The sequence below is a fragment of the Dama dama genome, chromosome 27 (genome assembly GCF_033118175.1).
Source record: "Dama dama isolate Ldn47 chromosome 27, ASM3311817v1, whole genome shotgun sequence".
Lineage (NCBI taxonomy): Eukaryota > Metazoa > Chordata > Mammalia > Artiodactyla > Cervidae > Dama > Dama dama.
The window spans coordinates 21,541,154-21,564,616 of NC_083707.1; the positions used below are offsets into that span (position 1 = coordinate 21,541,154).

At 37.7% G+C, this 23,463-nt stretch overlaps 1 protein-coding gene across 7 annotated transcripts in view; it reads right to left on the reverse strand.

Annotated features, from left to right (window-relative positions):
* Positions 1-23,463, reverse strand: part of KIAA1328 (KIAA1328 ortholog) — a 406,212-nt gene that overhangs the window by 239,650 nt on the left and 143,099 nt on the right. For 6 of the 7 annotated variants that reach the window (XM_061131341.1, XM_061131342.1, XM_061131345.1 and 3 more), the window contains one exon: positions 13,906-14,033. In XM_061131341.1, the coding sequence (XP_060987324.1) occupies positions 13,906-14,033 (128 nt within the window). Of the gene's footprint in view, positions 1-1,277; positions 1,497-13,905; positions 14,034-23,463 lie in introns of those variants that run through there. The other variant, XM_061131347.1, reaches the window with a different exon arrangement.

Here is a 23,463-nt window from a genome sequence, read left to right on the forward strand (position 1 = left end):
GCTGGTGCACTGGGATAACTCAGAGGGATGGGATGGGGAGGGATGTGGGAGGAGGGTTCAGGATGGGGAACACATGTAAATCCATGGCTGATTCATGTCAATGTAAGGTAAATATTTTTAAAAGTAACAATATTTTCAATATTGTATTATGAAGATGTAATACTGTATGCAATAAGAATTTTATTTGACAATGATTCATTCTTTGGTGTATAGACTAGGCAACCACAAAGCAATCATTAACAATTACACTAGACTACCATAAACAATCACACTGTTGCTTCTTCATTAAAAATGGATGAGTTGTTAAACCTGATCAATTTCTTTTTCACATCTTTTCATTTTAATGTCTAGTGCTAGTGTTTATATATATGTAACATCTACAGTGTTTTATATTATATAAGACAACGCTGATATACGAACTGAATGATAGCCAATTCATCTTGTAAACAGATGTAAACTTACAGTATTGATATTACAGTACTATACATGTACTTTCTCTTTTTAAGATTTCATCAATAGTATTTTCTTTTCTCTAGCTTCCTTTGTTATAAGAATATGGTATGTAATAAATATACAAAATACGTCCTATTCAGCTGTTTATGCTATCAGTTAAAGGTCAACAGTGGGCTATTATTAGCAGTTAAGTTTTTTGGGAAGTCAAAATTTATATGCAGATTTTCAACCTTGTGGGGGTTTAGCACAGTTTGCAACCAAACAAACTTGGGACCAGAATGTAGAGAGAGTAGGATGTGGCCAGGCTGGAGTGGCCCTGCCCTGGTTTAAACTCTGCTCCAGCCTAACAAGGAAAAACCAGCTGATTTGGGGTCTCTGCCTTTAAGTTCTGATATGACTCGAATAAAATTTTTTAAAAATCTAATTTTCACATTGTTCAAGGGTCAACTGTGCTTAAATACCAGAGAAATCAAGTATCTAGAAAACAGAAAATAAAGATATAAATTTCCATAAAACAAAGTAGACTTAACTAGAGAAATATGTCCTGAGAATTTAACTCATTTCCAGATACTCAAATCCCACTATGGCATACCATTTGCTTAATTTCTCCTGTAGCAGGCGGCTTCTCAGATGGCCCCAGTGATCGCAGCCCGTCCCCTGCAACTTGTGTCCTTGTGTGTGAACATCGCCCCTGCACACAGACAGGGGCGTGACTTGCTTCTATTACAGCAAGGGTGATAAAATGTCACTCCTACAATTAGGTTATACTGTAAAAAACAGGAACTTCTGTCTTGCTAGTAGATGCTAATGCCTTCTTGGCTTACCTGTTTTGATGAAACCAACAGCCACAGTGGAGAGGTCTACATGGCAAGGAACTGAGGTTGGCCTCCAGTCAGGAGTCAGGTAGGAACTGAGGCCTGCAGTTCAATAGCCCACAAGGAACTGATTCTTTGCAACTACATGTGAGCGTGGGAAGTGGATCCTCAACCAGGCTGTCAACACCTTTACTGTAGCCTGCAGGAGACCTTGAAGCAAAGGAAGCAGCCAAGACTTGACTGGAATTCTGAGCCACAGAAACTGTGTGATAATAAGTGTGTTTTAAGCTGCTATCTTTTGAAGTAATTTGTTACAGAGAATAGATGACTAATACATCATCTTTAAAGTAGGTGTATCTGAAAGTCTGGTTACATTAATTAAATGACTTATTAAATATGTAAAACTAAATTGCCTAAAATACAGATGTTATATGGATAGCTCAGCTCACTTGTGGTATTCCAATCAATATTTCAGAGAAGGTAGTTTGTTTAAAATAGAAAATAAATCTTGGTAGCAAATAACTTCAGAGTAACTTAAACTATGTACTTTACTTTCATTGTACATTTTAAATTAACAGACTTTTAAAGAGCAGTTTTAGGCTTAAAAATTGAACAGATAATTCTCATTTATTCCCTCACTTCTCCTCATGGTTTCCCTGATTTCTTAACATCTTCCATTAGTGCAATAAATTTGCTACAATTTATTTAAATTACAATTTATTTAAAAGTTTTATTTATTTATTTGGCTGTAGCAGATCTTAGTTGTGGCATGTGGGATCTAATTCCCTGACCAGGGATTGAACCTAGGTCCCCTGCATTGGGAACAAGGAATTTTAGTCACTGGACCACCGGGGAAGTCCCATGGATTTGTTACAATTTATTAGTCAATAGTGATAAATTATTATTACCTAAAGTCCATAAAATCAACAGTGTGCATTAGGGTTCACTCTTTGTGTCTCTGTGTTACACAGCTCTATGGATTTTGACAAATGTTCTGGTTATATCCCCCTTTCCATCTCCCTGACTGCAGGCAACTAGAGATCATTTTACTGTCTGTGTGGTTTTGCCTTTTCACTATACTTAGGGTTCTGATCTCTCACAGTGATAGAGCTTACTCTTTCCAGACCAGATAATATATAATGAGTCAGGGACAGTAAGTGTGAATAAGTATTCATGCTTCATGTTCCCCACTAGAGTTGAGAATTCTCATCTTTATTAGAGTTATCCTCATTTACATTCAGCTAATTCTTCTGCATTTTGGTAAAGCATTACTTTCTTTGGTCAGTCTCTCTCACATTCTTTGTATCATCTATTTTTCTACAATAAATACAAGTTTAAATCATCAAATTTTAAGTTTACTTCCTGGGTGAAGGACATTACAATAGCAGACAAGCTGAAATTCTATTTACTGGGCTTAAGAATGTATCTGATTGATGGTGGTGGGAGACACAGGAATTGGCTTTCTAATTGTTTGCTTAGCTCAATCCCCATAGTGACACAAAAATTCAATAGGCATAGTCATCTTAGGATTCAAAATTCACATAGCACAGTATGCTACATGCAGACCACACAGCCTTGCCTGCACCCACGACCTTTGCTATGATGATTCATACCACAGGACCACATTTTAAATAAATCTATGTCAAAATAAATCCTACAAACACTTTTAATATTAATTTCCCTTAAACCAAGAATCTTTGCAACATAACTGATATAATACCAGATTTATTAGGTTTACCCATCTGTCAAGGGTAGTATTTCTTATTCTGTTTCCTTGGCTATCAAGAGTATATATTTTATTGACTAGCATTGTTTATTGACTTAAGGGTACAGCTGTTAAAGTGATCTGGCAATCAATCCTACAAGCACAGTGAATTTACCAGCAAGATATCCAGACATTTCAAAACGGTCTTAATATTATGGTTCCAAAAAGCAAAGCTTCAGGCACTATTTTAAGATCTCTTGATTTTTATAGTTACTTGAATACGAGAACATTCACTGCTTTTTGTTTTTTTTCTTATTAAAGATTTCATGTACCATAAAAGCAATACTTTATTCTTCTTAATTAAAGGCAGTACTTCTGGTTACTATTAATTACATAAGACTAATTGAAATACTGTGACCAATATTGAAGTTCAGGTGGTCATTGTAATATGCATAAAAAACATTGCACCTGAAGAACAAAATCTGACATTGAGAAAGATCAATATATGAAGTTAGGTTTAGAAAAATGTGTCTTCAATGTTCAAATAATGTTGAAGTTAATTTTGGTGCGTGGTGTGAAGGGTTTAAATTCACCTTTTCTGCACATGTCCAATTGTCCTATTGATGCCTGCTGAAAAGATTATTTTATACCCATTGGATTGTGTTGGCACCTTTGTTGAAAATCAACTGACCATAATTGCTAGAGTTTATTTCTGAATCCACAATTCTGTACCATTGATCTAAATGTCCATCTTTATGGCAGTACTACATTCTTGGATACTGAAGTTTGCTATTTCTGTATAACAAATTACCACAAACAGCAATTTACAATAAAACAAATTTACTACCTCACAGTTCTACAGGTCAGCAGTGCAAGCAAGTTTGACTAGGTTCTTTGCTTAATTTCTCACAACACTGAAATCAAGGTGTCAGCTAGGCTAAGCTCTAACTGGAAATATTTGATGAAGAACTTGCTTCCAAGCCCAGGTTGTTGACAGAATACAGTTCCTTGTGGTGGCAAGACTTAAGTCACTATTTCCTTGCTATTGGTCAGAGATAATTTTCAGCTTCTAATCCTTTCAATCTTCAAAGCCAGCAATGGTATGTTGAATACCATTCTTATGCTTCAAACCTCTCTGACTTCCTCTTTTGCTCCTGGCTGGGGAAAACCCTCATTTTTCTCATGTAATTAGGTTAAGGGCACCTAGATAGTCTCCTTTTTACTATAATGCCCCCAAAAGATGTCCCTTTCATTACAGGGAACTGGAAAGCAAAAGGAGGAAGTCAAGAAACACCTGGAGTAACAGGCAAATTTGGCCTTGGAGTACAGAATGAAACAGGGCAAAGGCTAATAAGAGTTCTGCCAAAGGAACGCACTGGTCATAGAAAATACCCCCTTTGAACAACACAAGAGAAGACTCTACACGTGGACATCACCAGACGGTCAACACGGAAATCAGATTGATTATATTCTTTGAAGCCAAAGATGGAGAAGCTCTATACAGTCAGCAAAAACAAGACTGGGAGCTGACTGTGGCTCAGATCATGAACTCCTTATTGCCACATTCAGACTTAAACTGAAGAAAGTGGGGAAAACCATTACAGCATTCAGGTATGACCGAAATCAAATCCCTTATGACTATACAGTTGAAGTAACAAAAAGATTTAAGGGACTAGATCTGATAAAGTGCCTGATGGAACTATGGATGGAGGTTCGTGATACTGAACAGGAAGACAGGAATCAAGACCACGCCCAAGAAAAAGGAATGCAAAAAAGCAAAACGGCTGTCTGAGGAGGCCTTACAAATAGCTGTGAAAAGAAGAGAAGCAAAAAGCAAAGGAGAAAAGAAAAGATATACCCATTTGAATGCAGAGCTCCAAAGAATAGCAAAGAGAGATAAGAAAGCCTTCCTCAGGGATCAATGCAAAGAAATAGAGGAAAAAAACAGAATGGGAAAGACTAGAGATCTCTTCAAGAAAATTAGAGATACCAAGATACCAATGCAAAGATGGGCTCGATAAAGGACAGAAATGGTATGGACCTAAGAGAAGCAGAAGATATTAAGAAGAGGTGTCAAGAATACACAGAAGAACTGTAACAAAAGATCTTCATAACCCAGATAATCACGATGGTGTGATCACTCACACTCACCTAGAGCCAGACACCCTAGAATGTGAAGTAAAGTGGGCCTTAGGAAGCATCACTACAAAGAAAGCTAGTGCAGGTGATGGAACTCCAGTTGAGCTATTTCAAATCCTAAAAGATGATGCTATGAAAGTGCTGCACTCAATATGTCAACAAATATGGAAAACTCAGCAGTGGCCACAGGACTGGAAAAGACCAGTTTTCATTCCAATCCCTAAGAAAGGCAATGCCAAAGAATGCTCAAACTACCACACAAGCGTACTTATCTCACGCGCTAGTAAAGTAATGCTCAAAATTCTCCAAGCCAGGCTTCAGCAATACGTGAACCGTGAACTTCCAGATGTTCAAGCTGGTTTTAGAAAAGGCAGAGGAACCAGAAAGCAAATTGCCAACATCTGCTGGATCATTGAAAAAGCAAGAGAGTTCCAGAAAAACATCTATTTCTGGACTATTTATTGACAAGAGTCATAGACTATTAGACAATAGATGACAAAAACATCTATTTATTGACTATGCCAAAGCCTTCGACTGTGTGGATCACAATAAACTGTGGAAAATTCTGAAGGAGATGGGAATACCAGACCACCTGACCTGCCTCTTGAGAAACCTGTATGCAGGTCAGGAAGCAACAGTTAGAACTGGTCATGGAACAACAGACTGGTTCCAAATAGGAAAAGGAGTACGTAAAGGCTGGATACTATCACCCTGTTTATTTAACTTATATGCAGAGTATATCATGAGAAATGCTGGGCTGGAGGAAGCAAAAGCTGGAATCAAGATTGCCAGGAGAAATATCAATAACCTCAGATATGCAGATGATACCACCCTTATGGCAGAAAGTGAAGAACTAAAAAGCTTATTGGTGAAAATGAAAGAGGAGAGTGAAAAAGTTGGCTTAAAGCTCAACATTCAGAAAACTAAGATCATGGCATCCGGTCCCATCACTTTATGGCAAATAGATGGGGAAACAGTGGAAACAGTGACTGACTTTATTTTTTTCGGCTCCAAAATCACTGTTGATGTTGACGGCAGCCATGAAATTAAAAGATGCTTACTCCTTGGAAGGAAAGCTATGACCAACCTAGACAGTATATTAAAAAACAGAGACATTATTTTGTCAGCCAAGGTCCATCTAGTCAAGGCTATGGTTTCTCCAGTAGTCATGTAAGGATGTGAGAGTTGGACTATAAAGAAAGCTGAGCACCGAAGAATTGATTCTTTTGAACTGTGGTGTTGGAGAAGACTCTTGAGAGTTGCTCGGACTGCAAGAAGGTCCAACCAGTCCATCCTAAAGGAGATCAGTCCTGGTTGTTCATTGGAGGGACTGATGCTGAAGCTGAAACTCCAGTACTTTGTCCACCTCATGGGAAGAGTTAACTCTTTTGAGAAGACCCTGATGCTGGGAAGGAGAAGGGGACGGCAGAGGATGAGATGGTTGGATGGCATCACTGACTCATTGAACATGGGTCTGGGTAGACTCCAGCAGTTGGTGATGGACAGGGAGGCCTGGCATGCTACGGTTCATGGGGTAGCAAAGAGTTGGACACTACTGAGTGACTGAACTGAACTGAATAACATAACACAACATGGGAGTGAAGCCACTTCATCAGGGGTCAAAAGACATGCAAATCAAGTTAAAATTCTATCTACATACTGTACCTTTAGAGTAAAGATTAAAGTTAGAAACAGTGATCTTATACTTTGCTGTTCTTTCACAAATTATTTCTATTAGTGTCCCTTTGCATTTCCATATAAATTTTAGGATCATCATCAATTTCTGTGAAAAAGCAATCTGCTGGAGTTTGCAACAAACCTATAAACTAATTTGGGGAAAATTACCATCTTAATAGCATTGAGTCTGCAGTCCATGAACATGGAATAGTATCTTAGATCTCTAATTTCTCTTAGCAATTCTTTATTATTTTCAGTGTTTTGTTGCACTGCTTTTCTTAAATACATACATTTTAGAATTGTTCATTGATACTAAATAGAAACAGACTCGCATACTAATCTTGTATCATGCAAACCAGCTGAACTCATTTATTCTATCAGTTTGCGTGGTGTGTGTGTGTGGATTTCTTAAGATTTTCTACATATAAGATTATGTTGTCAATGAATAGAGACGGTCTTATTCCAGTAATACAGAGAAAATTTCCTCCAACAGAGCTCCCTTCTTCTTCCCTGTGTGCAAGTACACACACATACACACACACACAAAGACTTATATCTTATAAGCTCAACAATACAGTTTTATAATTGTTGTTTTAGTCAGGTGACTTTTATGTTGTCTATTTAAGAAAAGAAAGATATATAATTACTTTTAGCAGTGTTCTATTTCTCTATGTGAATTTGAGTTACTGTCTATGTCATTTTCTTTCATCTGAACAGACTTCTATTAGTATTTATTGTAAGGCAGGTAAGCCAGCAATAAATTCTCTCTGTATTTATTTAGGAAAGTCTTATTGTCACTTTCATTGTTGAAGGATAGTTTTACTTGATTGCCAGTTTTTTTCCCCTTCAGCTCTTTGAATACACCATCCCGCTGCCTCTTTCTTCTACTGTTTCTGATGAGAAGTTAGCTGTTAATCACATCTTTTTTCTATCTACAAATCTTTTATTCCATGAAGAATTCTGTAGTACACTTGAGTCAAACATGTAACAGATATCCAAAGAGCATGACATTTTTGATTTGGCTTCTTTGTCAGTTAGAAGTGTGGTGACACTTCTGGACTGCCAAGAAAATCTGGGCTTATATAACAAATTCAAAGATATCTTAGTATAGACAGAAATAAAATAAATATTACATATTAAAATACATAAGTAAATCAGATAGAAGGTACTAGAAGAAGAAGAATGGTAAGGAGCTTTATTACCGCATGCCTATATGTGGTAGTTAAACAAAAAATTTTAACCAAAAGAATATATGAAAATAATCACAGTATAGGAAGTTGTCTCAAGACATTGTGGTCCAAAGTGCTACAAAACTCTTTTAACAAACTGTAGAGACAGCAGTAATAGAAACACAGAAACAATTAAACATGCACTCAGCAGTGATTTATCTTTATTATGGTTCAGATTCTGTCTAGTCCATGACCCAGACCTAAATAGAGAAACACAGAACAAGTAATCATGGGAAAAATTTCTATAAAAGGCCCTTTACCAGATCAGAACAACAGAGATTCATTAATATCCACTGCCCATGGCTAAAAAGTAATGGAGATTTTATCCATTTGGTAGAAAAGGGAGAAATCTCAAGATGATTCCAAATCTACCTTTTAATACCCACTTGGCAAAAAAATGAAGAGTTGAGAAAAACAGTAAGGCAATCTTGCATAGGGACATTTTCAAACTTCAGTGGGAAAAGCTACTCAACATGCAGCCTAGGTTTTAATATAAAGAGTTCTGTGGAAATACTATGCCATTCCTGAAATCATACAGCTTATCAAATAAGATTAAAATAGAGGACTTCCCTGGTGGTCCAGTGCCTAAGACTCCATGCTCCTGATGCAAGCAGCTTAGGTTGAAATCTTGGTAAGAAAACTAGATCCCACATGCCACAACTAAAGGTCCCACCTGCTGCAACTAAGACCCAGCACAAATAAATAAAAATAAATATTTTTATAAAAAGATTAAAATAGAAGTTATAAGCATCATAGTTTAAGGTGACATTAAGTTCAGATTCACAGAAAAAGAAATTAACACTCACCTGTGACAAGAACAGCTATATTCTAAAATGTACACTGATCAAAACTACGGTTACTGGATCCTCCCATGTCCAAGCACCAAGGTTATATTTGTTAAGTACTGTTTCTTAAGGATCAGGAAATGTAGTAACAGACACACATCAGTGAGGTGTCTCAGTCTAAATAGAGTAAGTGAAACATCTTTCTAGATTCCACAGTGAAGAATTTGTAAGGCTGAATAAATTACAAGATGAATGGAGAATGTAAATTCATCTTTGAGGCAAAGAAAGAAAGAAGACTGGGGAAAAGCAAGGAAAAAAATTTACTTTGTAAATGGAGCAACTTCTTTTCAACCAAATGGCAGAAGTAAAAAGAAAACCATAAGCTAGGGCATTCTTCTTAAGAACTGAAGATTTAATAAAACTATACACAAAACCTATAATAAGCAACTTGAGCCACATGGCAACCAACACAAAGAAGAAACTGAAAAAGTCTCTTAAAGTCAAATGAACGTCTCATGAAAAATGAATTGCTGCACCTCCATCACAAAATCTAAACATGAGTTTAAGAAAACCTTACTTTGAGAACAAATAAAATTTTATGTCTACCTAACATTATGGCTACTCACAGAAAAATCAAACAGTGTTTCTCACCATCTCTAGTAGATTTGTACTCTGGTGTTCAAAAAACTGGATTTCAGATTAAGACCCAAAAGAGGGTTAGTTGTAGAAACAAGGGCATTTAAAGGAAATTTTCTATACATATATATTTTTTAGCTATCTCAAGTTGTTCTTGTCTTTCTCTCAAGAAAATACAGAGTCAGGTTGTTTGGGTTCATATCTTGATTTCCCAGGGCTTCCCAGGTGGTTCAGTGTTAAAGATTCTGCCTGCCAAGCAAGAAACATGAGTTCAGTCCCTGGGTTGGGAAGATTCCCTGGAGAAGGAAATGGCAACCCTCTCCAGTATTCTTGCCTGGGAAATCCCACAGACAGTGGAGCCTGGCGGGCTATAGTCCATGGTGTTGCAAAGAGTCAGACAAAATTTAGTAACTAAATAGCAGCTGCTTGATTTCCCAACTTGCTACCTAAATGACTTGGACAAATCTCCTGCTCTGCCTCGGGCTCCTCCTCTGTAAAATAACTTCACTGGGCTACTGAGGGACTAAATGTTTTAATGTACGTTAAGAGCTAAAACTGCAAGGAGATCCAACCAGTCCATCCTAAAGGAGATCAGTCCTGGGTGTTCATTGGAAGGACTGATGCTGAAGCTGAAACTCCAATACTTCGGCCACCTCATGCGGAGAGTTGACTCATTGGAAAAGACCCTGATGCTGGGAGGGATTGGGGGCAGGAGGAGAAGGGGACAACAGAGGATAAGATGGCTGGATGGTATCACCGACTTGATGGGCAAGAGTTTGAGTAAACTCCGGGAGTTGGTGATGAACAGGGAGGCCTGGCATGCTGCTATTCATGGGGTCGCAAAGAGTCGGACACGACTGAGCGACTGAACTGAACTGATGACCCCGTTGCCATTTACTTTGTTATTTTGCATTCGAGTTAAACACCCGTTTTGTGTTTCCTATCCAGAGAAGATCCTTTAGCATTTGTTGAAGAGCTCCACCAAACCAGCTTTACAGCAAATGCCACGACTGAGCAACTGAACTGAACTGAACTGAAAGACCTAAAAACAGTACCAGTACATAGCATGTACCATATTAAATTTTGTTAAATAAAATTAAGTATTTATTAAGCTAAAATATATTAGTCTCTGTGTGTACAAAAACCAACAGGACACTTGTTTTCAAAAAAGCTTGGTGAAAGATATGGATGAATGAACAGTGATTACAAAAGAATAAGAATGGTTCTATGATAGAGATGAGCAGTCTATTTGTGAACACATAAAGAGGACATCTAACGTCAGCACATCCTCACTCAGAGTGCTCACAATGAATGATGCCCTTACGGACAGCAAGTAGACTTGTCCACCAAATTCACCCAGGTTCCAAGACGCTGAGTGAGAAAGTGCTTACCTTGGTTTAGCTAAAAGAAGCCTGTCACAAAGAACAATCAGGTAATATAGGTGACAACTGCCACATGGAGTTCAAAAGGAAACTTACTTTCCCCTCCAGGTTCAAACAGTAGAGCCTACAAGTGGTATGACCACCGGGCACTTCCTGAAAACACGGTTTTAATATTTTCTCATGATAAAGTTAAAAGGAAAATTCAAAAGTATCTCCTTTTGAGAATATACTTTCTCTATACCCTTGACCAACAATTTATAATATTTGTGTTTTTCTTTTTTTTTCAGTTTTGTTCCTCAAGTTTAAGGTTAAGTAAGAGAGGCAGTGTTAACTATGACTGGCTGCTAGGGAAACATCCAAGAATCACTAGTTTAAACATAAAACACTATTCCTTGAGGAAGTTTTACTCCCTCCCGCCTCATTTTCAGTTCACTTCAGGTCAGTCGCTCAGTCATGTCAGCTCTTTGTGACCCCATGGACTGCAGCATGCCAGGCTTCTCTATCCATCACCAACTCCCGGAGCTTGCTCAAACTCATGTCCATTAAGTCCAGGATGCCATCCAACCATCTCATCCTCTATCGTCCCCTTCTCCTCCTGCCTTCAATCTTGCCCAGCATCAGGGTCTTTTCCAATGAGTCAGTTCTTCCCATCAGGTGGCCAAAATATTGGAGTTTCACCTTCAGCATCAGTCCTTCAATGAATATTCAGGACTGATTTCCTTTGGGATTGACTGGTTTGATCTCCTTGCAGTCCAAGGGACTCTCAAGAGTCTTCTCCAGTACAATTCAAAAGCATCAGTTCTTCAGTGCTCAGCTTTCTTTATGGTCTAACTCTCACATCCATACACGACTACTGGAAAAACCACAGCTTTGACTAGACGGACCTTTGTCGGCAAAGTAATGTCTCTGCTTTTTAACATGCTGTCTAGGTTGGTCATAGCTTTTCTTCCAAGGAGCAAGTGTCTTTTAATTTCATGGCTGCAGTCACCATCTGCAGTAATTTTGGAGCCCAAGAAAATAAAGTCTGTCACTGTTTCCACTGTTCCCTTATCTATTTGCCTTGAGGTGATGGGACCCGATGCCATGATCTTAGTTTTTTGAAAGTTGAGTTTTAAGCCAGCTTTTTCACTCTCCTCTTTCCAGAAGTATACAGAATAAGGGCTGGGCCTCCTTACTCTAGATGTCTTTAGAGTCTCCTAATGACTATTTCTTGACTCTCAGTCTCTATATTTGTGTGTGTTAGTCACTTAGTTGTGTCCGACTCTTTGTGACCCCATGGACTGTATCCCACCAGGCTCCTCTGTCCGTGAGATTCTCCAGGCAAGAATACTGGAGTGGGTTGCGTTCAGTCTGTATCCTTAACTACTGGCGATTGGAAAGTCCCTCTGCCTTTCCTCCAATACCCTGGTCAATGTTTCTGTGCCCTGTAACACCTATGTCATGGACAGGGAGGGAGTGGAAATGCAAAAGCAGAGCTCAGAAGTCTGAACTTCATGCTATAGTTTTCTCTAGCCCACTCATGAGAGCAATAGACAAGGGCCACCTTAAAATACACCTGCCCTTTTGTAAAGTGGCAAAACAAATCCAGACAAACATTAGCTGCTACCTTCTCTGCCTCATTTTATAGCCTAAGTTTTCAGGAAACAGAACCAAAGAAAATTTTTCAGAAGTTAGAATACAAATAAACTGCTCACACTTTGGTTTTTTCTTATAAATATTGTAGACTTCAAAAAAAGGGGGGGTATATTAAAAGTCTAAGATATACCACATTCCAGCAAAGTTATTATTCTTTCTTTTTACTTGCTTCCTAGGTGTCACTAGTGGTAACGAACCTGCCTGCCGAAGCAGGGGAAGCATGAGATGCAGGTTCCATCCCTGGGTTGGGAAGATCTCCGGAAGGAAATGGAAACCCACTCCAGTATTCCTGCCTAGAGAATCCCATGGACAGAGGAGCCTGGCGGGCTATAGTCCACAGGGGTCGCAAAAAGTCGGACACAACTGAAGTGACTCAGAACGCAGGCAGGCATGTCGAAACCTGAGGTTCAAAACTGGAGTTTTCTTGACCAAAACTGTTAACCCACCTGAGACAGGTGTCTTTAGGTTGAATAAAACTTATAAGGATTACAGAAAACCACTCAGGACTTGTTACTACTCAAAGGGAAAGGATTATCCTTGCAATCAATACAGAACCTGAACCTGTACAATTTAACAGAAAAGACAGGATGATCCTTCTGAAAGTTGTCCATCCGTGCATAAATGGAAAATGAACCTGGATAATGAAGAATTAGTAATAAAGTAGCTGTGCTCAACCTACTGAGCCATAACCAGGATGGAATCTACACTGACAATGGGTACATTATCAATGTCTTAATACTAAAATGAGTGACTTTGACCCTACTATATACAGAGCTTTTCTCCTACAGTGTTTTAATACAAAAGGTATCCTCATCCATTTGAAGATTTAAATTCATTCGGATGTGAAAAAGACATCTGGTGTCACTTGCTAGAGAGAAAGAAGCAGATCTTCAGAGCTTGTTTCACATCACAGCTGGCAGGGATCTGAACTTTCATTTAGCTAGGTAATATATACTATTTGATAATAGGTATACAAATGTTAATGCACACTCATATATACTTATGTGATTAATAAGTATATACAAATACTAAATCACATTAACTATTCCAGTTTCTCTAATTAAAGCTTTTACAAGTCACCAAGACACTTTTATTATGTTAAAACTCTGAACACGAATTAGAAGAGGTTTATGGGTAAAAAAAGAGACCAGCTGATTGTCACTAAGTAACAGAACACTGGGTTTTCTTTATCACTCCTGCTGTGCTTCCATACAACCAGGAGCTTCCCTTCTGATGCAGAGCCTGGTCAAGAAATCATTCCTAACCTCTGGGCCCCAGAACAGGAGAGGAAAAGGAAACAGGGAAGTAGTTTAAACCAACTCAATCATACACTGTAATCGCACATCTAAAGACACTGTATACAGTGAGACAATTAAAGTAAAAGGCCAAATGACTCTTCTGACATCTGGTTGATCCATTAAAGAACAAGGTAGGAAGTAAGACACTTACCTGTTGTTCCTGCATTTTAGCAGCACCAAGTTCTGAGACAGACATAGTGAGCTTCTCCTGCTGTTCTGACAGATACTTCTGATAGAGACTTAGAAGTTCTTGGCATTCTTTATATTGTAACTGAAGAGGTGAGATTGCAAATTAAGGGAAAAAACTAATAAATGGATTTAAACTGCATCCAGCAGGGTAGTATTTCAGATTTCAACAAACAACACAGAAGCAGAAATGCAACCATACTTGGTGAGAGTGCAGGTGAGTGTAGTCCTCAGATGAACACAGCACACGTACCCCCCTCAAAATCGTGACACAATATTGTTTCAGAGAGTAACAGTGTTCATCCTATTTAAATATTTCTTTCTCAAATCTTTAAATTTGAATAAATAAGAACAAATGCAAACATATGCAAAAAAAAGTTGGACCCCCACCTCACACCATAAATAAAACTAACTGAAAATGGATCACTGACCTAAATGTAATAGCTAAAACTATAAGCTTCATAAACGCAAAATCTTTGTGACTGTGGTTTAGGCAATGTCACCTAAAAGCACAGCAACAAAGAATAAATAAATAAATTGGAGTTAAAAATTTAAAACTCTGTGCTTCAAAGGACACTATTAGGAAATTGAAGAGACAACATCTAGAATGATAGAAAATATTTGCAAATCATCGTGGGGTCTCAAAGAGTCAGACACAACTGAGCGACTGAACTGAACTGAACTGAACAAATGGTAAAGGTCTGGTATCCATAAATATGAAGATGTTATGTGTATGTGCATGCTAAGTTGCTTCAGTCATATCCGAGTCTTTGTGACCCCATGAACTCTAGCCTGCCAGGCTCCTCTGTCCATGGGATTCTCCAAGCCTAGAATACTGGAGTGGGTTGCCATGTCCTCGTCCAGGGGATCTTCCCGACGCAGGGATGGAACCTGCATCTCTTACATCTCCTGCATTGCCAGGCAGTTCCTTACCACTATTGCCACCTGGGAAGGCCATGAAGGTGTTACGTAACTCAACAATAAAAACTATCACCTAATTAAAAACGGGCAAAGGACTGTGACATTTCCCAAAAGAAAATATACAAATGTCTAAGCAGTGTAAGCAAGGATGCTTTACATTATTAGCCACTAACTACTAGGAAATGGAAATCAAAACCATACTGCGATACCACTTTGCATTTACTACGATGGCTATCATCAAAAAGACTGACAATAACAAGTGCTGGCAAGAATATGATGAAATCAGAACCCTCCTACACAGCTGAGAGTAATGTACAAAGCTGCTGCATTGGAAAATAATTTAGCAATGTCTCAAAAAATTAGACACAGTGTTTCTGTAAGACCCAGCAATTCCACTCCAATTCTCCAAGAGAACTGAAAATATAGGTTCACATCAAAAACTTGTACATGAATATTCAAAGTGGCATTATTCATAACAGTGAAAAAGTGAAAACAACTCAAATGTCTAATCAAGTGATAAATGGATAAACAAAATGTGGTACACCTATAAAATGAAATATTTTTCAATCATAAAAGAAACAAAGTATTACTACATGCTACTGTATGAATGAACCCTGAATACACTATATGCTAAAGAAGTAAGACACAAAAGACTACATATTTTATGTATGCTACGGTTGCTGTTTAAAATATACCTTCCAATGAGCCAGGGAAAAGAAAACTTAATTCCAAGTATGTGTGTGTATTTGTGTGTGCTAAGTCACTCAGTCATGTGGAAGTGACCCCATGGATTGAAGCCCGCCCAACTCTTCTGTCTATAGAATTTTCCAGGCAAGAATACTGGAGTGGGTTGCCATTTTCTACTCCAGGGGATCTTCCAGATCCAGGGATCGAACACATGTCTCTTGCGTCCCCTGCATTGGCAGGCAGATTCTTTACCAATTTTAAGTATACCAGATCACAAATAAGAGCTATATTTATCCATGTTTATTTCCTGCCCCCTTCTCTAATTTTCTGAAATACTCATTATATGTGTTAAAGGGCAGGGAGATAAATGTCCATAATAGGCAATTCCATATAGGCAGAAAGTATATTAGTGGTTACAAAAGATGAAGAAGGAAAATAGGAAGCAACTGCTGATGGGTATAAGTTTTGTGGGGGAGGTAATGAACATGATTTGGAATTAGATAATTGTCTTTGCACACCTTTGGGAATATACTCAAACCACTGAACTGTATACTGCAAACAGGTGATTTTTATTGTATGTGAATTATAACTCAATAAAGCTGTTAACAAAAAATTCAGAGTAGAAGTGATGAAACTGTTTTGGTCAAAGCAATCACTGCCTAATTTACATAGAAAGTTCTAACTATACTAAACATAATAATTAGATTTGGCTCTCTTTGGTTTTGTATGTCAGTTAAGTCAATACTTCATTAATAAAAGCAACATCAGAAAAATTTTTTCCCATATACGTGTTTTACAGTCTAGCATGTAGAACACGGCAACCTAACCTGAGGTTACTCTCTCCCACAGCTTCTCAAACTTGCAAAATACTCAAGAAGAAGATACTCAAACTCATAGATCAGGTATCTGGGAGACAGGTAATTTTATTCAAGGGTGAGTTCTCTGTTCCCTACTTCTCATTGTGGTAATTTCTTCCCCAGGCCCATTTTTCTTTCAGATCATTTCTGAGTCTCCCTTCAACACCTAATTATGAATGCTATTGATATAAAATTACTGTCCAATGAGATTAGTCTGTATAAATACCTTTATAACAGGCCATCATGATTAAGGGTGGGAATAGTATTTCTTAAATGTCAAAAATGGTGACTGGCTTCAGTATTCTTCTTAACATTTTCATAACCTAATCATTGCTCCTGGGCAGATTCCTATTCTGATAATTTCTGCCAATCCTGACTGCATAAATAACCAATTGCTTCATTATTCTCATTATTAACCTTTAACAAAAAAGGAGCCAGAGATGACTTGTAGGATAGGAGCTGGTTCATAATGAAAGGCTGGTTACTAAGCTAAAGAATATATTAAACAGAAGAGAATGTTTAACACTCAGCATCTTAAAAAACAACAATGACACAATGAACAGTGGTCTAAATAAGCTAATATCCTTTCAAAGTCAATCTACATCAAACCAGGTTGGTTTTACATTCCCACACTTTTTCTCAGCAGTCTCAAAAACACAGGAATGATTTGTGGTGGTCCCAAGAGTCTCTGCCAGCTATATGATGTATATAAAAAGAATTTTTTTATTCTAGCTGTTACCATAGGCAATAATGTTTATAGTAGATGAACATATTAGCCTGGACACAGAATATGAATTTTATTTGTGAAAAAGTTAGCACAATTATACAGCCTAAGAGTTAAATGTCAGCATTTGAAGGCAAATTATAGGCAAATTCATTTAAATACATGCTATGTGGCAGAATATAAAACAGGCAGTCCTAACTTTATCAATTTTTTATATCTGTATTGATTTACCAGATTTTGAAATGCCCTCCCCTTTCCTGTAAAATCCAAAATATATGTACATGCAAAACAGTAATTCTCCTTCCTCCTGAGCACAATGGGACTACAATCCTCCATCTGTAGAGAGAGATTTATGTGAGGAAAATGTGGGTAAAATGCATTCTTAACTGATGGTGGGGGGAGGGGAGATACCGAGAAAGAAGACATATTTAACTCAGTCCTGGCCAACAGACAGGGCAGAATGCAACAGATGGATGAAATTCAACCTAAGGGAAGGTGTGCACCATGATGTGAACCCAGCACTGCAGGTCTGCTCAACTGTGATTTAAGAACTGAGAGAAACAGCAGTCCTCACGATCTCATCAAAGAAATAAAGCCTCCCAACAGAAAAATAAATTAATATTAAGCACTATCATATCAAAACCTAAACATCAAATTAATTTGCTGAAACAGCTGCTGGAAATGGTGATTTTGCAAAGCTTAAAGCCTTTAACCCCCAAAACGCATTATATAGAAAAATACTAAAACTAGAGATTGAGGCAAATGAATAGAGAAATGAAAGATAAAAAAATTCTGCGAGAGAAAAGGGTGGAAGGAGAAGGACCAGAAGACAGCATATGCTACTAGCATGTTGCCTAAGCAACTGTCTTAAACTGGAAGAATTCTTCTGGTGCAGCGGAGACCACTCCCATTACCCCATCCCATCCTTGCCTCAGATGTCTAGGACACCTGAATCTGGTGGTTTACTATGTAATTCCTGATCTAATACAAAATGAAATTAAGAAAGGTCTCCAGGAGAGGACAAAACAGAAAAAAAAAAAAAAATATATATATATATATATATGTATATATATATATATATTTAAACAACTCCTTTTTAGGGAACCAAGACTCCTTAGAAAAAAGGCTGATTTCAATGGCTGGGACAGGGAAAGTACAAAGTAATCTTTAAACCCTTATTCTAATGCAAGAAAGTGTTTGAAACAAACAGATGCGGGCATACCAAGAGAAGCAGCAGCAGATCTAAAGGAGACTCTCAGTCCCTCTCAGCTGGGGCTTTTTGGCCAAATCTGGGATAAACTGAGAATCAGAAAGAATGACTCATTAGTAGCAAATTAAGTAAACAAAAACCCACCAGTCTACTGTGATACTTCACAAAAGAAGAAAAGAATGAAAGGGGGAAAAATTAAAGTCCTTTACAGAAAAATGCTAATTATATAGAAGGAATGGTCAAATTTTAAAAATCACCATTTTTGTAATCCCCAATGTAATAACTTAATTCAGGTGAGGTTCATTAGTTGATACTAAAATCAGTAGGTAAAAGGTTAATAAATAAGAAATTCGTATGGTGTTAAGATTAATTATTTACAGCAAAGAAGAAAATGACCTTTAAATGGTAAAATTTGGTAGTCATCACCTAAACAAAGTAAATTAATTTAGGATTACTAGTAGTAAAAAAAGCAGAAATTATGTGCTTCCTAGTGTCTGAACCAGGCAACATCACCTAAGAAATAATTTTGCCAAGTATGCTTTACTTGAATCCAACCAAATCTGAAATCTAACTTCAATGTAACAGAAATTGAAAGAAACAAAGGAATAAGTTACACCACATGTAAACAATCAGACAAATCCACAATGTGGGAGATTTTGCAAAGCACTTGAACTCTTCAAAAAGTCAAGTCATGTGGAAGAAAGAGGGAAGGACTACTCTAGATTAAAAGATCAAAGACACAACCAAATACAACCCATCAATCAGACTGAATTTTGGCTCAGCAAGAGAAATAGCTATAAAAGACATTCTTGGGACAATTAGGAGAATTGGAATATAGACTCAGGAAAAGTTATAGAATTACTGCTTATTTTCTTAGGTGGTTTATAATATCGTTTATAAAGAGAAATATTATTCTTATGAGTGTGAAATATTTAGGGTGACATATAGCAGCTACCACTTTAGGGAAGAAAAAGTGCAAAATAAATTTTATATCTGTAAGTAAATTTATTTATATAAATATATAATAGAAATAAAACATAAATATGTACATAGATTTGTGTACATATATATATACATATATAAATATATATATGAGGAGGCGAAGCAAAAAGAGCAAAATGTCAACAAGTGTGGAATCTAGGGAGCAGGTATAGGGTGGTTCACTGCACGAGTTTGTTAACCTTTCTATATATATGAAATAGGTTGGTAGGTGCCCAATATGCTACTGGAGAAGAGTGGAGAAATAACTCCAGAAACAATGAAGAGATGGAGCCAAAGCGAAAACAACACCCAGCTGTGGATATGACTGGTGGTCCGATGCTGCAAAGAACAATATTGCATAGGAACCTGGAATGTTAGGTCCATGAATTAAGCAAGGTAAACTGGAAGTGGTCAAACAGGAGATGGCAAGAGTGAACATCTCATTTTAGGAATCAGTGAACTAAAATTGACTGGAATGGGCAAATTTAATTCAGATGACCATTATCTCTACTAACGTGGGCAAGAATCCCCTGTAAGAAATGCAGATGACACCACCCTCATGGCAGAAAGGGAAAAGGAACTAAAGAGCCTCTTGATGAAAGTGAAAGAGGAGTGAAAAAGCTGGCTTAAAACTTAAAACATTCAAAAAACTAAGATTATGGCATCTGATCACATCACTTCATTGCAAATAAAAGGGGGAAAACTGGAAGCATGGCAGATTGCTCCATAGCTTTAAAGCTATGACAAACCTAGACAGCATATTAAAAGGCAGAGACATTACTTTGCCGACAGAGACATTACTTTGCCGACAGAGGTCCATTTAGTCAAAGCTATGGTTTTTCTGGTAGGCATGTATTGCAAATTGGACCATTGAGAAGGCTGAGCGCCGAAGAATTGATGCTTTTGAACTGTGGTGTTGGGGAAGACTCTTAGGAGTCCCTTGGACTGCAAGGAGATCAACCAGTCAATCCTAAAGGAAATCAGTCCTGAATATTCATTTGGAGGACCAATGCTGAAGCTGAAGCTCCAATACTTTGGCAATCTGATGTGAAGAACCGGCTCACTGGAAAAGACACTGATGCTGTGAAATATTGAGGGCAGGAGGAGAAGAGGACGACAGAGGATGTGATGGATGGACATCATCACCGACTGGACGATGCCATGGACATGAGTTTGAGCAGGCTCAATGAGCTGGTGATGGACACGGAAGCCTGGCGTGCTGCAGTCCATGGGGTTGCAAAGAGTCGCACACACCTGAGTGACTGAACTGATATATTTGAAAACTCTCATAATAAAAAGTTGTAAAAAAAAATCTTCACTGTGTTCTTTTTGTTTTCATAGTACATTAAATGAAACGAATTCTGGAAAAGGAGTTTACAGATGCACAGGGTAGGAAGGAAGGAGAGTACCCTTGGCTGAAAGGTCATCCGGAGCAAAGGATAGAGAAATGAAACCGATTTGCACATTAAGGGAACTGCAAATATGACAGCATGCGTGGCTGACTGGTTGAGAGTAAGGAGAATGAGTGAAGAGGCTGCAGAGACAAACAGGGGCCAGCTCTTGAATGTTATACTAAGTTATTTGAATTTTATTTTTATGGAACCCATTGACATCTTGCAACCAATTTGTATGTTGTAAAGATCCCTTTAGTAGGAATGTGAATGGTGGATTGGAGGGCTTGAAGATGGAATGAAGGCAACCAGTTAAGAACTGACTACAACAGTCTAAAGCAACAGATGAGAGGGGTCTGAATTAAAGTAACAATGGTAAGAAATGGTGGGGATTTGGCTGAAGAGGGAAATTTAAGACAAAATCAACTTATGAATTGAGTAGAAAGTTGTATGATGCACAGTTCCATTTATCAAGATAGGGAATGAAGAACAAACAAAAGGTATGGGGGAAGGGGTGGAGCTTTAGACATACTGAGTTGGAGATGTTTGGGGAGCAATTCGCTGAGATGGCCAACTGGGACACTTGAAGCCCTGGGCCTGGAATTCAGAGAAGACAGCTCAACATAAACAGAGATTTGGGAGTTAACCATTTTGTATGTGATGGCCAAAGACATGAGAGTGTTTAACACTGTCTAGGAAAGGATTCAGTTTTGTTTGCTTCTTCCTTCTTTCATTCATTCAACAAATAAGCACCATGAGGGCAGGAATACTTGTTTTGTTTACTGCTGAATTTCTTAGCCTACATAACAGGTGCTCAATAAATATTTATTGAACAATATTTACTGAGTACATTAATACCCCAGACTGTGCCAGGTACTAGACATACAGTGATGAATAAGACCGACACTGTCTTCTGCAGGGAGCTTGTCATCCAACGAGGAGGGCAGGTAAGCAAGCACATACTTAAGATAACAAATAATGAAAGCAACAGAAAGAACATTAATGTAGTCCTATGCAAGTACTTCCTAAGGGGACCCAAATAACTGAGGAACCAGGAAAACCCTCTTGGAGAAAGAAATGTTCAAATTAAGAGAAGAAGGCCAATGTAACAACAATATCTAAAAGGCAGGCAGAGAAGAGGGACTGATAAAAAGATGTGTCAACTGGGCAATGCTGCAGAGGCCACACCCATTAAAGACGATGTTAAGGCAGCTACAGTGACTCTGGCCAGAATATAAGTCTGTTCACAATTTCCCCCACTGTTTTGACAGATTCTATTTCACTTCAGAGAGAAGATCCTGGAAAGAAAGAGCTGTTTTACTCAGGGTCACCTTGTGCCAGCCATTAGTCCCAAGCTTTCAAGGGAATCTAGAACTCAAAGATCTTCACTATGGCAGGGACTCCCTTCACTATGTACCCCAACATACTATTTAATACATAAAGACAGCACATACTGTATATTCTGCTTAAAATGCTTTGCCTGATTCCAATTCTATGAAGTTCCTCCTTATCCTTTCAAACTTAGCTTTATGTCACCTCTTCCTTCTAATTTTGAACTTTAGGCAGAGTTAAGTACTTTTATTACAGTAAATAGATATAGCTAAAACTATATGATTATATTACTATCCCTCAAAGTGGCCTGTGTGTTTCTGAAATCATAGTATATTAATCTTGCTATCTCTCTAGTACATAGCAGTCATTTTAAAAATGTTAGAGGAATGAATAAAGGCATAAAAGTAAAGGAGTAAAGGAGGGCCTCGATTTCATGTGAGGTTTGGATTGGAATCAAAACAAACCAAAGATAGGCTGTGTGGTCTGTAGCCAAGAAGACATCTAAAAATACAAATTTATTAAAAACTTTAAATTGTTCTGACATCACAAGATTTTCATATCTTGAAGCAAATATGGTTTCTGACCATGTTATATTTCTCAGTCTACAATCATTACCTTATTTCCCTTTTCCAAAAAAGGGGCACATTTCCCTAGATAAACACTGAAGTCCAAATTACATATCTAGTTTGACACTCAATGACAATTTTTGCAAATGAAAACAGATTTATTGGTAAAAGGAAAACTGATACCAAGATGAGCTGACTAGCAGAGCCAGACAAGAATTTCACACGAATACTGATACCCTTTTATTAAATTGTGATCTGTGCTGGGGCACAACCCACTGATACAAGTCTGAAATTTTCCATCTAATTAAAAGAGAAATTCATGGCAAGTTAAGTGCATGGCCACAGTGTTTTTCAATTTCCTGACAGTAGTAACCTGTTAGGAAGGGAAATAAATCTCCAAATCAAACAGGGGAAAACTCAATGTTATGGACACTTACAAGTGAAAAAAGAGTCAAATGCCTCACCCATTTTCTTCTGGACTCTACTTGTTCAGTTTGAAAAACTCAAGCCATTAAAAGATATCTAATTAGAGTATACGTTAATAACTAGCTTTATGGGAGTTTTCTTAGCATTATAGTCTTTACCTTATTTCTTGTAGAGTCACAGAAAATGAGGCAGAGAAAGACTTGGAACTAAGAGGCTTTATATCATGTCTTTGCTCAGATCACTGAACCCTGAGGTTTTTCAGAAAATCAGTTACGTAAATGAAGACCCAAAATTTATTTCTACAACTTTAAAACTTATTTAAAAGTTCATATGCACATACCTTAAAAAGCAGGCTATCAATGTACTAGGTTGCTTAGAATTTTAATTTCTTAATACCAGTTTCCTTTCCACATATTCCTCTAAGGATA